Source organism: Trachypithecus francoisi, unplaced genomic scaffold, assembly GCF_009764315.1.
Source record: "Trachypithecus francoisi isolate TF-2019V2 unplaced genomic scaffold, Tfra_2.0 Lachesis_group14, whole genome shotgun sequence".
Taxonomy (NCBI): domain Eukaryota; kingdom Metazoa; phylum Chordata; class Mammalia; order Primates; family Cercopithecidae; genus Trachypithecus; species Trachypithecus francoisi.
This window is the reverse complement of record NW_022681459.1, coordinates 59,654,681-59,672,282: the sequence shown is the minus strand read 5'-3', so window position 1 is coordinate 59,672,282 and position 17,602 is coordinate 59,654,681. Positions and strand designations below refer to the sequence as shown.

At 54.5% G+C, this 17,602-nt stretch overlaps 1 protein-coding gene across 3 annotated transcripts in view; it reads right to left on the bottom strand.

Annotated features, from left to right (window-relative positions):
* Nucleotides 1-5,496: 5,496 nt before the first annotated feature.
* The window catches only part of NFAM1 (NFAT activating protein with ITAM motif 1), a 51,687-nt gene continuing 39,581 nt past the window's right edge, over nucleotides 5,497-17,602 (bottom strand). For all 3 annotated transcript variants that reach the window (XM_033233750.1, XM_033233749.1, XM_033233751.1), the window contains 2 exons: nucleotides 9,836-9,925; nucleotides 5,497-7,743 (listed from right to left, as the gene is read on the bottom strand). In XM_033233750.1, the coding sequence (XP_033089641.1) occupies nucleotides 7,684-7,743; nucleotides 9,836-9,925 (150 nt within the window). In that variant the 3' untranslated portion in view covers nucleotides 5,497-7,683. The remainder of the gene's footprint in view (nucleotides 7,744-9,835; nucleotides 9,926-17,602) is intronic.

The following is a 17,602-nucleotide window of genomic DNA, read 5'->3' as shown; positions in this document are numbered from 1 at the left end:
TGGGATTACAGGCTTGAGCCACCGCGCCCGGCAGCATTTTTATTTTTATTTTTTGAGACTGAGTCTTACCCTGTGGCTGATATCGTGGTGTGTGCCACCACACCCGGCTAATTTTTGTATTTTTAGTAGAGATGGGGTTTTGCCATGTTGGCTAGGCTGGTCTCAAACTCCTGACCTCAGGTGATCCACCTGCCTTGGCCTCCCAAAGTGGTGGGATTGTAGGCGTGAACCACTGTGCCTGGTTGGAGGTAGCATTTGAGCAGGAATTCCTCAGGCAAATAATAGGGTTCAGGGCCTCAGGGCAGGGAGAATGGTAGGAGCCCAGGCTCAGAAGTGGGGAGCTCAGCATCTTGGGGAACAGCAGACATGGATGGAAGCATGAATGGAGCTGGGGTGACTTTGGGCCAGCAGGAGTCAGTCAGAAATGAGCTAGTAGACTCCATGAAGATAGGACTGTCCATTACTTATTCCAGCCACAGCACTGGGCATGACACATAGTTGGAGCAACAAATGTTGTTTAAAAAAATGAAGGGATGGCCAGCATGGTGGCTCACACCTATAATCCCAGCAATTTGGGAGGCTGAGGCAGGCGAATCACTTGAGGTCAGGAGTTTGAGACCATCCTGGCCAACGTGGTGAAACCCTGTCTATGCTAAAAATACAAAAAATTAGCCAGGCGTGGTGGCACACACCTGTGATCCCAGCTACTTGGGAAGCTGTGGAGCCGAGGCAGGAGAATTGCTTGAACCTGGGAGGCAGAGGTTGCAGTGAGAGGCAGAGGTTGCAATGAGCCAAGATTGTGCCACTGCACTCCAGCCTGTGTGATAGGAGAGAAACCCTGTCTCAAAAAAAAAAAAAAAAAGCTGAGAGTGGTAGCTCACACCTGTAATCCCAGCATTTTGGGAGGCCAAGGTAGGTGGATCTCTTGAAGTCAGGAGTTTGAGACCAGCCTGGCCAATATGGTGAAACTCCATCTCTACTAAAAATACACAAAAAATTAGCTGGGTGTGGTGGCATGTGCCTGTAGTCCTAGCTACTCCAGAGGCTGGGGCAGAAGAACTGCTTGAACCCAGGAGGTGGAGATTGCAGTGTGCCTAGATCATACCACTGAACTCCAGCTGGGCCTCACAGACAGACTCCATCTCAAAAAAAAAAAAAAAAAAAAAAAAAAAAACGAGTGAAGGAGTGGTAAGAACCCTGAATGTGAGATGAAGGGGTTGAGCCCTGATCCTGTGGACAGTGGAAACCACTGTGAAGTTTGGTATAGGGTGTAAGGTAGGGGTCATGTAGAGGTTTGGCTCTCCCAGCACCAATTATTGAAAAGACTGTTACCCATTGAATGATGACGCCACCTTTGTTGGAAAGAATTGACCATTACCATAAGGTATGGCCGGCTTTTGAGAGAGGAATGATGTGGTCAGATATGTGCTATATAAAGATCAGGTGAGCCTTGTTTGGACTGGGAATGGCTAGGAGGAGGAGGGGTTGGAGGGAGGCTCTTATGGGTGGACTTGATGGCAGTGGGACAGAAGGGGCATCTGAGAAGAGACATCCCTGGATCAGCCCATGGCAGGGAGCAAGGTACAGGGCTATGTCCCAAGCCAAGGCCAGGATCTGGCCCACTTGGGCCTGTGGAGCTCACTGGGGGATGGAGATGGGGCAGGCAAGGGAGAGACAGAGAAAATGCCCCCACTCCTCAGCCCCTCAAGGTCCTCACAGTGGTAAAATAAAACCCACTCCAGATACAGCCATTTGCAAAGTCAGTTTTCAGGTAATGAGAGGATTGTAAAGGCAAAACAATGCCAATTACAGCAGCATTATCCGGGATTATAAAGCTTCTAAGAGGCGGCTCACACCTCCAGGCATGCTGTGCCTGGGAATTTCCAGGGTAGACTTGGAATCAGAGCATCCAGGCTGCCAGGATCCAGGCCTCAGAGCGGGTGTGGGCTGCCGGGGAGGCCCAATCCCTGGGGCTCTATGGACCTGCCTCCATTTCCCCAAGGAGATAGAATACCGGGAGGCAGGAGGACCCCCCAACGTACACACACACACACACACACGCACACACACAATTCTGCGAAATTGGATATGAGGAATGTGAGGCTGCCAGTGCAACTCTGAAGGAAGTCTGTCCTTCCATGGGCTTCCCTAGTCCTGGGGCCACCACATCCCTCCATGACTCTTTCTGCCTCCTCCATCACCTCCCCCATCCGGCCTCGGGGACAGCAGGACTGCACACACACCAAAGCAGCCCAGCATTGCTTCTCCTGGGCTGTGTGACCTGCAGCCAGTCAGCTTTTCTCTGAGTGGTAGCTTCTGCTTCAGTAAAATGGAGAGATCACCCCCGCCCACCATCACAGACTTATTTTCAGGATTAAATGAAATATTCTAGACAAAGAGTCTGAGGAATAGAAACCAGCCCAACCTCAGCGCCTGGCGATTTGGTGGTGACTGTTAGAACAGTGAACTTCTACACACTGGGCCCAGGAATCCCTCCTCATTTCCCATAGAGAAAGTTTTGCAGACGTGTGTGTGCACAAGGATATTCCCTGCAGCCCCTTATGTGAGGTTGAAAAAATCATAAACAACTGAAAAGGCCTTCGATAGGGGCGTGATTAAATTACGATCCATCTGTCCTGCAGGATCCTTTGCTGTAATTGGAGTCTGGCAGCTCCTGCGTGCTGTCTCCGGCAGATCCCACCACGTGGGGCTGCATCAGCAAAGCAAGTGCAAACAACACCTACAGAATGAATCCGTCGCTGCTGTTCGGAAGCCCACACGGCACTCCAGATTTTACATGTTCACAGGTAGGCACCTAGATGCCATAAAAGCAGCGACGAAGAAAACACTCCCAAATGACCCAATCGGTTACTGCTGGGGAGGGGATGGGTATGGAGGCTGGGAGGTGGCAGGTGCATCAGAGGGAGTTTCACTTTGCCGTAGTTTTAATGTTTCACTGCAACATATGCCTCTGTCACCCACATATGTCACCTCCAGACACACACAAAACACACGCGAACACCAAGTGCAGAGAGTCTGGCTTGACCCTTCTCAGTCAAGGCTGAGGCCATCATTCTGACCACAGGTCAGGGAAGGGAGACTGGGGAAGCCCCTCAGGTGGACAAATGACATCCCCTAGCATTGCGAGGAACAGAGTGACGCCACTCAGCCTGGCTGGACTGAGCCAACGGCCCACCTCTCCTGCAGAAGCTGTCTGCCAAGAAAACTATTGAGCTACATAAAAATCCATCCCTGAAATCCCAGAGGCATCTTTAGAATGGAGCATGGCCTTTAAATTAGAATGTGCTTTAAAAAAAAAAAAGAAGAAGAAGAAGAAAAAGGAAAAGCAGGTTTTGCCCGTAACTTGAGTTCTTTGAGTTCAGGTTTGTGAGAGTGGGTGGCAAGAGCACTGCCTACCCTGGCCGAGGCCACCAGGCTCAGGTCCTGCAATATTGGCTGAAAGGGAACCCCAGCCCCACTGGGTTTAGCGTAGCACTGGCACATGTTCCCATGGAAACTCTGCTGCCAGAATCCTCTGGAAATGTTTGCTGAGGAGGGGCCACCGCTTACCACACCCACTTCAAGTTCTGAACTGGTGGTAGAGGCTGGGCACAGACTGACCTCCAGAAGAAGTCCATGGGCCCTCTGCTAGGGTGGCACCAGACTTCCCTGGTCCTACAGGACAGCCAGTGGCCTTCTAGCTTGGTTCTGGGCCTCTGCCTGCAAACACACATGGCAAGGAGGGCTTCAGCAGGCTCGCAGAACAGAGTGGCAAGGCCCCTGCTCCCAGAGGCTGGTTTCCCAGGATGATTTTCTCAAGCAAGTGCTGATGGAGCAGAAGCCACGTGGTGGGGGCAGGGCAGGGGGTGTTGGAGGCTGAAACCCACTAAAGGGGTCAATTTCCTAGAGGCGGCAGGGAAGCCTAGGGGGGCCAGACATGGCTGAGATGTTTCTGCAGAGGGGAGGTTGGGAAGACCTAGGAAGGCAGGGCAGGCTGGGCCCAGAGAGATGGCGGGAAATCCCACTAGGCCAGGGGCCAGTGGGCGAAGGGAAGCATCAGCTGAGAGCCAGAGACATGGCTGCCCTGCCGGAAGGGGAAGGGGCCTGCAGGGCTGCCTGGGGCTTCCCTTCCCCGCCCTAACCCCAGTCCCCACCGAGGACTGCTCACATCCAACGGTCCTGGAAGGTCCACAGCTCCCCTTCACCTGGGCCTCACCGACTCCACTCAAGCCACCCCTGCCCTTAGCTTTTCCCCTCCAGGCCCATTCACTCAGCTCCTGCTAAGCCAGCACCCTCCTCCCCTCACTTCTCTGCTTAACTTGCCCCCACCCCCAGCTCTGGGCAGCCCTGGCCTGTCCACCTGATCATGCTACCCCGTAGGCACTCCTTAAAGGCATGGCTGCAGAGAGCCCAGGGACCCAGCTCCCAGGGAGGCCTGCCTCTCACTTAGACCCCTCTGTACTGCCCCAGCAGCCTATATCTTCTGAGGGATGAATCTTGAAGGAAATGCACACCCACTGAGCTTCTGCCTGAGCCAGGGAGTCCCCATCTGTCCTTTCTGAGACACTGAGTGGCGTTTTTGTTTATTTGTTTTTTGCTTTGGACAGAGCATGCTCTGTCACCCAGGCTGGTGTGCAGTGGTGCCACCTTGGCTCACTGCAACCTCTGCCTCCCAGGTTTAAGCGATTCTCCTGCCTTAGCCTCCCGAGTAGCTGGGACTACAGGTGCATGCCACCACACCAGGCCAATTTTTGTATTTTATAGTAGAGATGGGGTTTCGCCACGTTGGCCAGGCTGGTCTCGAACTCCTGGCCTGAAGTGATCCACCCGCCTCGGCCTCCCAAAGTGCTGGGATTACAGGCATGAGCCACCAAGCCCGGCCTAAGCTGTCTTAACTGTCACTGCAAACTGAGGCTTAGGTGGCCAGTGACTCGCCCAAATCCACAAGTCCACAAGTCCACCTGTGAGAGGTGGAGCAGGGATTCAAGGGAGGCCCTGGGGCCACCCAGCCTGCGTGGCTCTCAAAAGCAATTTTCTTCTCTTCCCTCCTCCACCCATTCATAGCGGAAAGCAAGCCTGTACCCCAGGAGCTTCCATGCATGCCCTCTCGGTTCTTCCTCCTCCCGCCTGCCCCATGCACCTCCCACTCTGAAGTTCCCTGCCACCCCTCACCCTGCCCCAGCTTGTCTCTGCAGGCTCTCAGTCCTGGGGCTGGGAGCTGGGGAACAGGTGCTCAGTCCTCTTTGTCGCCCACAGAAATCTCAGAACATTCTTACCCCATCCTCCCTTGGGTCAAAGCCCTTTAGGGTCCCGTCCTTCCACGCTGTGCCCTCCTCCTCCTCCTCCTCCTCCTCCTAGCCTCTCTCCTTGCTCACTGAAGACTTCAGCACCCACTGCCTCCCAGCCTTGCACTGAACCAAGCACAGACGACCACCACGCTGGCAATGTCTATGTCCACCAGAGGGGTGATGAGTCAGCCCCAAGAACCTCCTAGGCCACAGGAAGAAGTTGGAATTTTATTCCAAGTGAGGTAAAAACCATGCAAGGTATGGAGCAGGGGAGGGCCAAAGCCAGGTGTGGGTTTAATCGGGATCTGTCGGGGTCAGGGCAGCCACAGGGAGGCCGTGTTTGTGATGCCGGGGCCAGGGCACGGTGGTAAAGTTCAACCCAGGCTCCCCTCCCTACCCCTGAAAAAGACTGGAAAATGCTGAGTCCTAGCCAGAGGATCCAGGGTCCAGAAGCTGAGGTCAGAGAGGCCCAGGAGGTGGGGGAGGCAGGCCCAGTGAGGTGGCGCTCTCCTGGTCTTGCTGGCTTCAGTATTCCCGGGGAACTCACTGCATCCTGAGCGGCATTGTCCCCCATTACTCTGACCCTTGCCCCTGCCTCAGGCTGGTGGAGCCAGGAGCCTGGGAGACCCCTGTGCACACCTGGCAGCTTCACCTCCCCAAACAGGCCTGGAGTTCATTCAAATCCAGCCTCTGGGAGCAGGGGCCTTGCCACTCGGTTATGTGAGCCTGCAAAAGCCCTCCTTGCCGTGTGTGCTTGCAGGTGGGGGCCCAGAACCAAGCTGGGAGGTCACTGACTGTCCTGTGGGACCAGAGAAGTCTGGTGCCACCCTAGCAGGCCCAGGGACTTCTTCTGGGCCAGTCTGTGCCCAGCCTCTACCACCAGCTTTCCCTTCTCTGCAGGGAGGGGCGTGACCTGCAGAACCAAAGGTGCGTCTGTGAGCCAGCAGCCCAGTGCTGCTTGGGGGCAGGGCCAGGGCCTGTGCCTTGGGTACCCCACCCTCCCTGGGCACATTTGGGGTTGGGGCAGCCCACACAGTGGGATGGGAGGATTGACCTGCCCATTTCACAAATGAGCAAAGGTGGGAGAACTCAGGGAGATATGGGGGAGCGGAGGGAGGAAGCAGAGCCTAACAGCCCGGGACCACCCAGACCCCAGCCACTGCTTGCCTGTGGATGCGTTTCTGGCCACAGTGCAGGGCTGCTGTGAGGAGGAAGTGAGGGTGATATGGGCACTCAGAACAGCAGAAATGGCTCAGGGCCAGGCACTAGGGAGCCACTGTCACCATGGGGCCGGAGCTTCTGCCTCAGAGGGACCTTCTGGCTGCCCTTGAGGGTCCCAGCACCAAACCCCACAGTTGGACCACTTGGGACCTCAATCCACAGGGGGCCAGAGCTGGGGCCTATGGCAGATAAAGACAGAGCAGGAGGACTGGATGAAGCCACAGGTGGTGGGCACAGGATAGGCCAGACAGAAGGGACTTTGGGGGACTGCACGTTGGGTAGAAGGAGGGACAGCTGAGGTCCTGCAGTGGGGCAGGCCTGGAGCAGAGGGTGACCAAGGAGATGACACAGTGCGCATACAGGGCCAGACCAATGGGAGTGGGGACCCTTGCGGGAGGGGGAACTTCAGGCCATTCATTCAGCTCCTGTTTAGCCAGCACCCTGCTCCCTTCATCCATCCCTCTGCCCTCATCCCAAACATGCCATAATCTCCTTCCTCACCGGCTTGTACCCAAGCCCTCTCTGCCCCCAGCCTGCTGACCACCTCTCAGCCATGTCCTGGGCCTCCAGATCTGTCCCTGATCCCAGTCTTGCCTCTGTGGGGTCCATCATCCTTGTCTGTCCCCCAGACCTCCCACGCCAGCCCCTGCTCCCACCCTGCCTGGCTGCCTCGTGCCTCTGGCCCAGCTGGGCAGGTAGGGGTTTGCATAGCTGCTCCCCAGCTCCTCCACACCTCAGCTCCCCACACAGCGCTGCTAAGGGTCCCTTGCAGGGACCTCCCTCAGCTCAGAGGCTGCCCTGCTGGCTGGGGTGCCAGCTCTCTGGTGCCAAGAGAGCATGCTGCTCTGTAAGCGTGAGCAGTGAGCAGGGCTCTGGGCAAGAGTGGCATCCAGGAAAGCCCTTGAAGACTGAGGGGCACTTTGCTGGTTGGGCCAGGGAAGAAGGGTCTGCCTGGCAGAAGGAACAGCCTGGGCAAAGGCCGCAAGATGTGAAAGCCTTGGCGGCTGGGGCATAGAATGGGGGCAGTGGGGCATGCCAAGGCGGGAAGGGCCTTGAATGTGAGATGATGGGGTACCCCTGGCGGCCTTACTCCCAACTCAGGTCAAGTCCTTTGGTGGCAGGGGCTGCCCTGTCCTCTGACCCAGAGCAAGCTCTAAGGGCAGTGGAGCCCATCCTAGAGATTTTCGTAGACCAGGTCAAGTTCGCCATCATCTTTGAAGCTATGCAGTCTCTCCTGGATAGAAAAGAAGAAAGGGAGGGAGGGAGAGAAAGAGAGAGAATGACCATTAGGTAGGAAAAGAATGCACTTGCACTAATTTAGTTTTAGCCAGAGGGCAACAGATTACTTCCTGTGTAGCTTTGATGGGGGGCCTGCCCTCTGTCTCCAAACCCACCTCCCCAGCCTCTTCCCCCACCACGCTTCCCACCCCTGCTCACTGCCCTCCATCCACATGGGTCTGCCCTTCCAGCCTCAGAGCTTCCCCCACAGCTCTGCCCTCTGCCTTCTGCCCTCTGTGTGGGATGCACCTCCTCCCAAAGACACATCTGTTCCATGACTGCCTCCTACTCATCCTGCCTGCAGGCTCATCGCAGGGTCCGAGGGACCCCCTCCCTCCCTGTCCTGGCTGGTCCCTCCCAGAAGACCACCCCTCACAACAGGGCTACAAATGCCTCTGTGTGTCCATGGGGTCAGTGACCTGTTCCTGCAGACTATGGCTCCCAGAGTGCAGGGACATGCCTAGTTCTCCTGTCCAGCACCCCGGGGCCTGGCACAGGGTGGGCACTGCCTGAGATGGCCCAGGTATCCCTGGAGATCCCAGGGTCGGGGAAGCCCTGCTCTCACTCAGGGTCTAGTTGACGGCTGAGTATAGAAAGGGCTTTGAGAATAGGCGATTTAACAAACAGTGCCGGCCTGGGCCGGAGAAGGCCAAGTGCCAGCCGCCCACACCCCCTGATGGATGCTCCAAGAGGCCTGTGGGCTCCTGTTCTGGCTGAACAACACCTCACACTTCACAGTGCTGAAAGCCCTGGTGCAGATGTTATTCAGCTTGGAACACGTTTGAATTCAGGGGCAGTTGGTATTGCAGGAAATCATTGCTCATCCACTTTACAGATGAGCAAACAGGTTTAAGAGAGAAAGTATGTGCCTGGTGTGGTGGGCCCGTTAATCCCACCTTTAATCCCAGCACTTTGGAAGCCTGAGGCAGGTGAATCACAAGGTCAGGAGTTCGAGACCAGCCTGGCCAACACGGTGAACCCCTGTCTGTACTAAAAACACAAAAAATTATCTGGGTATAGTGCTGGGCACCTGTAATCCCAGCTACTCGGGGGGCTAAGGCAGGAGACTTGCTTGAACCCGAGAAGCAGAGGTTGCAGTTAGCTGAGATCCCGCCACTGCCCTCCGGCCTGGGTGACAGAGCAAGACTCTGTCTCAAAACAAAAAAAAAAGAGAGAGAGAGAAAATATGATTGGATAATATGCCTGAGGCCCTATCATGACAATCACAGAGCCCTGACCAGGCCAGCCCAGCTTCTCCTAGCTCACACTCTAACTCCAGACTCTAGCCAACACCAACCTGGGGGCAGCTGGCAGCCTAACACCCCTGTCTGATTGGCCAGTGTGGACACTGTGCCCACTGGTAGTTACAATAGCTCACAGTGCATGGGCACAGCTTCCAGGCAGCTCTCTCAGTACAACATTCTACCCTCGGCCGGGCGCGGTGGCTCAAGCCTGTAATCCCAGCACTTTGGGAGGCCGAGACGGGCGGATCACGAGGTCAGGAGATCGAGACCATCCTGGCTAACACGGTGAAACCCCATCTCTACTAAAAATACAAAAACGAGCCGGGCGAGGTGGCGGGCGCCTGTAGTCCCAGCTACTCGGGAGGCTGAGGCAGGAGAATGGCGTAAACCCGGGAGGCGGAGCTTGCAGTGAGCTGAGATCTGGCCACTGCACTCCAGTCCGGGCGACAGAGCGAGACTCCGCCTCAAAAAAAAAAAAACAAACAAACAAACAAAAAAACATTCTACCCTCACTGAACATCTATGAGGTAGGTACTGTTAGGTTGCTCAGTCTGCACACAAGGAGATTCAGACACAGAGAAGTCAGACATCTCGACTAGGGCTGCACAGTGGCTAAGGGACAGAGCAGGAACTCAGGCCCACCAGTCCTCCTAACCAGCAGGCCAGCTGCCACCCAGAGAGGGCTGGGATTCCATAGCAGGTGGCTCACTTCCATGTCCCATTTGCCCCCCGCCCCCACTTCACCAGTGACGGGAGGGTCAGATGGAGTGAGAAGCCAGGCGTGGGGTCCCAGCACCTGCGTACCTGGGAGAGGGGGCTCTGCTTGGCGGTGGGTGGGCGGCCATCCTCACTCTTGATGCAGGCATAGACCTCGGTCTCGCGGCGCTGCAGAGCCTGCAGGAGACGGGGTGCCAAGATCAGGGGCAAGTGTGCAGAGGGGCAGTCCCCAGCCCCAGCAGCCAGCCCCCTGCCTGTTACACACCCCACCGTGGGACCCCAGGCGAGGGCAAAGCCCAGCCACATCTTTTCACCTGCCACCCCCTTTCCCAGAATCACCTTCCCCTTCCCTGCCTGTACAGGTTCTCAGCCACCTCCCTAACCCCCCTTAAGGTCCTCCAGTAAAGCCTTGTGTTCCACCTGGAGGGTTCTATCCAGGCTTCCACCTGGCTGGCAAGAGGAAGGGCCAGGCCTCCTCCTGCTGTCCCTAGGGTCTTAAGGGCCTTGCAGCCAGCAGCCTCCTGCATAACTGTGGCCACTGCTCCAACAGGACGCCCCCATGACCTCTGCCTTTACCCCCCTGTTCAAAGCCCCAGCCCCTGTGAGGGTCCTCCCACCCGCCCGCACCCTCCAGTTATCCCCAACCCTCACCCTAGCCTGTATTCAAGGATAACCCAGGCACCCACTGGGGTCACACTCCCTGGCCATCGAGCGTGTGCCCTGCTGGGGGATTCCAGAGTCCAGTTCTGGTTCTCAGCACACCCCTCATCCCCCTTGCCTGTCAATTTCCTTTCATGTCCCTCAGCCACACCTCCCGGGCCACCTGGGCTGCCATCATCACCCATATGCGCCTCCCTGGAGGTGTTAAGCTCCTGCCACCCACTCTCTGACCACAGGCCCCCCAAAGCCCAAGCCTCCTCCCAGGAAGCCCGGGTGAGTGTCGAGCTCAGCTGGGCTTGGAGGCCCTGCCCCTGGCCTCATGGCTCCTGCACTGGGTCATGTCAGAGTCCTACTCCCATCAGCATCTCACCAGACTGGCAACCCCTTGAGGGCAGGGACTATGCCTAGTCTATCTCTAGGTTTCTGATTATACAGCTGTGCCTGGCACAAAGGGAGCAGCACCAGATGAACTACGGTGAGGGGGCTTCCCCATCACTCGGTTGTGTCCTAGGCCCACTCACTCTTGGCCCAGCTAAGAGAGGCCTAGCCAGAGACCTCAAGATGGTAGAAAGAACCGGGACTTTAAAGTTAGACAAGAGTAGGTTCGAATCTCGGCTCTGACTTCTGACAGTCTTAACCTCTCCATGCCTCAATTTCCACGTCTGTAAGATGGGAATAATCACATCTATTTTGCAGGTTCAATGCATGATTAAATGAGATATTGTGCACAAAGGGCCACGCACATAGTCAGGGAAGTAGTACGTGCTTAATAAGCTGCTGTTGAATGGTCAAGAGAGGCACGATGCCTGCCCACCTCCCCTCTCTGGGATCACAAACCGGTCCCTCCCTCAGAACCTGTTGGGCTTCAGAGCAGAGCTCACCAACAGCCTAAGCAAGAGCAGAAGCTTTTCCTTTCTGAGTGTACGTGTCATATGGATGCCGGCTGGTTGCCAAGGAGGCGGTTTCCCTGGCAACAGGCAAGCAGGGGTTGCTGAGGCAGGCTGGAGAGACAGGTGGTGCTCAGAGGCAGGAGGAGGGCGGGAGGCGGGAGGGAAGGAGGGAGGGAGGCAGGCGCCAAGAGGCAGCTGGGCATGAAAATCCAAGTAATAAACCATTTGGCGCTTGGGAGACCCTCACTTCAAGGGCATCAGACACGGGGATGGTGGGGCGGACCTGGGGATGAGTTCAAGGGGTCTCTGAGCCAGAAACAGGCTGGGTCTGGGGAGAGGGGCTTCCAACCTGCTTCCTTGTAGGAAAGGGACCAGGGCTGCCCCAGGAAGAAGCCTCATTTCCAGTGGAGAGAAACTTCCAAGGCCTGCCCTGCCTTGTACAGCCTTCGTGCCTGCCCGGAGCACCAGCCACGGCCTGGCACCCAGGATGGGAACTGTGGTCCTGTGCTCCCAACCCTCCACCCACTCAGGCCCAGACCCCTTCGAGGTCTCACAGATCTGACAGTCTCTCTGAGCTGGATGATTCTGGTCACAGAGAGAAGGGAGGGGAGCACCCTCCTTGCCCATGTCTCGGCAGGGGAGCAGATCTGGGGTTCCCTCTCCCTCCTGTCCAGCTCAGCCGGGCTGCCCAGAACATATGAGCCCAGAGAGGGCAGGCGATGCAGGACCAGAGAAGACTAGCCTGCCCTGGGACGCTGCAGGCCCCCAGCCCACACAGTGGGGCAGTCGGGGAATAGGCAAGTGGACGGTGCTGCAGCGGGCAGGGCAGGAGCAGCTGCGGGGCCGAGGGCAAGGGAGGCTGTGGAGGTGGCCACCAATTAGCAGCTGCTGAGTGAGGCCTTTGACAAGTCCTGACTGCTGGAGTGCATTTATATGCAGGGTATGACCTGCATCACCAGACTGTGAAATGCAGGGTGCAGCCTTGGCAACAGGACACCCTTTGAGCCCCTGAACCATCCCCTCCTGGCCCTCCCTTAGGTATATCTGCTGGGAGATTGCACAGGCCTTGGAGTGGGCCACTTGTGGGGCTGGGGCTGGGCTGGGCTGGGCTGGGGGTTGGGGGCTAGAAGCTGGGCTGGGCTGGGCTGGGTGTTGGGGCCTGGGGGCTGGGCTGGGCTGTGGCTGGGCTGGGTGTTGGGGCCTGGGAGCTGGGCTGGGCTGGGCTAGGTTGGGTGTGGGGGCTGGGGGCTGGGCTGGGCTGTGGCTGTTTGTATGGGATCCAGGCCCTCCAGGCCCTTTGCCTCCTGCTGCCCAGTGGGCAATGGTGCCGACCCCAGTGGCCATCCAAATGGCAGAGGCGTGAAGTCAATGCCGAGGCCTTCCTCCGAGCAGGCTGAGGCTAGAGCTGAAGTTAGCGTCCCTGGACCTAGACCTAGTCTGAGAGTCCTGGACATTGGGGGTGATGGGTGAGATCTGGGGGTGTTGTTCGGGAAGGAGCACACTCCATGGAGAAGCAATTCAGCTCTAGACCAGGCACTGACAATGGGGAGCCCCTAAAGGCCTTCCTCACCAGGCATCAGAGTCGTGTGTCAGAAAGGTCCCTCCGGGGGCAGCTCGGAGCAGGAACAGGAGCAGGAGGGACTGGAGGCTGACAGCAAGATCAAGGATGCTGGGCCAGGCTGGGCTGGGACAGAGTCACCAGGCGGGTGGGGGGTCTGAGTACTGCTGCTGAAGGAGGATACAGATCACATCCTGATGCCTCACATTTGCTACTGTCTCCCCTTCCCTGTGCTGGACCCTGTGGAGCCCCGGACACCGTGGGAGGTAAGAACAGGCTTCTGCCCATCATATAAGAGGTGACCCCTGAGCACCTACTGTGTGCTGGGCGCCAGGAGGCTCCAGATTGACAATAATCACAGTAAAAGGTGGCCATGAAGGTACTGGAGAGACTCAGAGGAGGAAGATAGGGAGGTTGGGATGGGACAGGAAAGAGGGGAGGTTGCAATTTTGAAAGGGAAGTCAGGAAAAGGCTGCACCGAAAGGTCCCATTAGGGCAGAAAGCTGAAAGAACAAGGGAGCGGGCCGGGCGTGGTGGCTCACGCCTGTAATCCCCAGCACTTTGGGAGGCTGAGGAGGGCAGATCACCTGAGGTCAGGAGTTCGAGACCAGCCCGGCCAACATGGTGAAACCCCGTCTTTACTAAAAATACAAAAATTGGCTGGGTGTGGTGGTGGACGCCTGTAGTCCCAGCTACTTGGGAGGCTGAGGCAGGAGAATCGCTTGAACCCAGGAGGTGGAGGTTGCAGTGAGCCAAGATTGTGCCACTGCACTCCAGCCTGGGCAACAGAGCAAGACTCTGTCTCAAAATAAATAAATAAATAAATAAATGAAATAAATAAATAAATAAATAATGTTTTTCATGAGGTCTCACTATGTGGCCCAGCTGGTCTTGAACTCCTGGGTTCAAGTGCTCTTTCTACCACAACCTCCCGATTAGCTGGGATTATAGGTGCATACCACCACATCTGGTCCTTACTGATTTTTTTGGTCTGTTTTCTCAATTTTTAACAGAAGTTAGTTAAAATCTGCCAGTATGATTGTGGATTTGTCTATTTCTCCTTTTAATTATGTCAGTTCTTGCTTTTTATTCATGTGGAAGAGTACTCATGGCATATTATGACATGGAAAAAAAAAAAGCTGTACTACTTCAATTTGTTTTTTTTTTTTTTTTTTTTTTTTTTTTTTTTGAGGCAGAGTCTCGCTCTGTCGCCCAGGCTGGAGTGCAGTGGCGCGATCTCGGCTCACTGCAAGCTCCGCCTCCCGGGTCACACCATTCTCCTGCCTCAGCCTCCTGAGTAGCTGGGACTACAGGCGCCCGCCACCGCGCCCGGCTAATTTTTTGTATTTTTGGTAGAGACGGGGTTTCACCATGGTCTCGATCTCCTGACCTTGTGATCCGCCCGCCTCGGCCTCCCAAAGTGCTGGGATTACAGGCTTGAGCCACCGCGCCCGGCCTTCAATTTGTTTTTTAAAAAACTTGACCTATTCTTTGGGAGGCCGAGGTGGGCGAATCTCACCTGAGGTCACGAGTTCAACCTGGCCAATATGACGAAACCCCGTCTCTACTAAAAATACAAAAATTGGCTGGGTGTGGTGGTGGACGCCTGTAGTCCCAGCTACTTGGGAGGCTGAGGCAGGAGAATCGCTTGAACCCAGGAGGTGGAGGTTGCAGTGAGCCAAGATTGTGCCACTGCACTCCAGCCTGGGCAACAGAGCAAGACTCTGTCTCAAAATAAATAAATAAATAAATAAATGAAATAAATAAATAAATAAATAATGTTTTTCATGAGGTCTCACTATGTGGCCCAGCTGGTCTTGAACTCCTGGGTTCAAGTGCTCTTTCTACCACAACCTCCCGATTAGCTGGGATTATAGGTGCATACCACCACATCTGGTCCTTACTGATTTTTTTGGTCTGTTTTCTCAATTTTAACAGAAGTTAGTTAAAATCTGCCAGTATGATTGTGGATTTGTCTATTCTCCTTTTAATTATGTCAGTTCTTGCTTTTTATTCATGTGGAAGAGTACTCATGGCATATTATGACATGGAAAAAAAAAAAGCTGTACTACTTCAATTTGTTTTTTTTTTTTTTTTTTTTTTTTTTTTTTTGAGGCAGAGTCTCGCTCTGTCGCCCAGGCTGGAGTGCAGTGGCGCGATCTCGGCTCACTGCAAGCTCCGCCTCCCGGGTTCACACCATTCTCCTGCCTCAGCCTCCTGAGTAGCTGGGACTACAGGCGCCCGCCACCGCGCCCGGCTAATTTTTTGTATTTTTGGTAGAGACGGGGTTTCACCATGGTCTCGATCTCCTGACCTTGTGATCCGCCGCCTCGGCCTCCCAAAGTGCTGGGATTACAGGCTTGAGCCACCGCGCCCGGCCTTCAATTTGTTTTTTAAAAAACTTGACCTATTCTTTGGGAGGCCGAGGTGGGCGAATCTCACCTGAGGTCACGAGTTCAACCTGGCCAATATGACGAAACCCCGTCTCTACTAAAAATACAAAAATTAGCCAGGCGTGGGGGTGCACGCCTGCAGTATCAGCTACTTGGGAGCCTGAGGCAGGAGAATCACTTGAACCCGGCAGACAGAAGTTCAGTGAGCCGAGATCATGCCACTGCACTTCAGCCTGGGTGACAGAGCGAGACTCTGTCTCAAAATAAATAAAAATAAATAAAATGAATTTAAAAATAAAAGAAAAGGCCGGGCGCGGTGGCTCAAGCCTGTAATCCCAGCACTTTGGGAGGCCGAGATGGGTGGATCACAAGGTCAGGAGATCGAGACCAACCTGGCTAACACCGTGAAACCCCGTCTCTACTAAAAAATACAAAAAACTAGCCAGGCGAGGTGGCGGGCGCCTGTAGTCCCAGCTACTCAGGAGGCTGAGGCAAGAGAATGGCGTAAACCCGGGAGGCGGAGCTTGCAGTGAGCTGAGATCCGGCCACTGCACTCCAGCCTGGGCGATAGAGCGAGACTCCGTCTCAAAAAAATAAATAAATAAAATAAATAAATAAATAAAAGAAAAAACTTGACATATTAAAAGCATGAATTCGGGGTGGGTCAGACAGACCCACCAAAACCCCCATCTGAGCCTTGTCCTTTTGCTTACTGGGTCTGCTACTTACACTTTCTGAGTCTTAGTTCCATAATCTGCAAAATAGGGTGAACAGTACAATACTGGCTTACAGCTTGCAAACATGCTATGATTTCTTCCATCCGAAATTCCCTGAGCCCGCATCCCCCTCCAGCTCCCTGCCCTTTCTCCACAGCACCTTAGAACAGAGTTCCTCCAGCGTTGACAGGGCCCTCTCACCTTCAGCCCCTCTCCCTCTCCTTTCTGTTTCTCTCTATAGGCTTGCAGCCCTCCTCTTCGCCAGAACCTTCCTTCTCAGGGTCACCATTGACTCCACATTGTTAAACCAGTGGATGGTTCTCGGCCCTCACCTTCCCTGATGAATCAGCAGCATCGACACCCTTGAGCTTTCCCTCCTCCTCAACACACTTTCTTCACTTCCTTCCAGAACATTCCACACTCTCCTGATCCTCCCCTGCCTCACCACCACACCTCCTCAGTCCCTTTCATTTGTTCCTCTTCCAGAACCAGTGGAACCCTGAACTGTAAAGATTGGAGTAAAGGCCGGACGCGGTGGCTCAAGCCTGTAATCCCAGCACTTTGGGAGGCCGTGACGGGCGGATCACGAGGTCAGGAGATGGAGCCCATCCTGGCCTACACGGTGAAACCCCGTCTCTACTAAATATACAAAAAATTAGCCGGGCAAGGTGGCGGGCGCCTGTAGTCCCAGCTACTCTGGAGGCTGAGGCAGGAGAATGGTGTAAACCCAGGAGGCGGAGCTTGCAGTGAGCTGAGATCCGGCCACTGCACTCCAGCCTGGGCGACAGAGCCAGACTCCGTCTCAAAAAAAAAAAAAAAAATTGGAGTAAAGGTTGGAGCCCATCTTGGGACCCTTTTTCTTCTTCACTCCCTTCGCTGGGTGATCTCATTTAGCCACAAGGTTCTGAAGACCATCTATATCCTGACAACTCCCAAGTTTATATTTCCAGCCCAGACATCTCCTCTGAACACCAGAGTCAACCCCACTTGAATATCTAAACAGCATCTCTCTCAAACCAAACTCAGATTTTTTTTTTTTTTTTTTTTTTTTTTAAGACAGAGTCTCGCTCTTGTCGCCCAGGCTAGAGTGCAAAGGCACGATCTCAGCTCACTGCAACCTCTGCCTTCCAGGTTCAAGTGATTCTCTTGCCTCAGCCTCCTGAGTAGCTGGGATTACAGGTGCGCGCTACCACGCCTGGCTAGTTTTTGTATTTTTAGTAGAGATGGGGTTTCAACATGTTGGCCAGGCTAATCTTGAACTCCTGACCTCAAAAGATCTGCCCGCCTCAGCTTCCCAAAGTGCTAGGATTACAGGCCTGAGCCACTGCACCCAGCCAAAAAAAAAAGTTTAATTAGTAAGGATCAATTATTAATCCTTAATGAATGAGAGTGCTCATTCAACAGTTTTGAACGTCTAATTATATTATGGCTATGTGGTGTTTTTTATTTTTACCTAATTCCACGGTGATCAGAGAGTACATTCTGTGTGGCTTTTAATCCTTTTGAATTTTTTGAGACTTGCTTTATGGCTCAGTTTATATTCTGTGTGCACTTGAAAATAACATGTACCATGCCTGGTTGAATGAGTATTCTATATATGTGAATTAGTTCAAGTTTGTTGATCATGTTGATAAAAT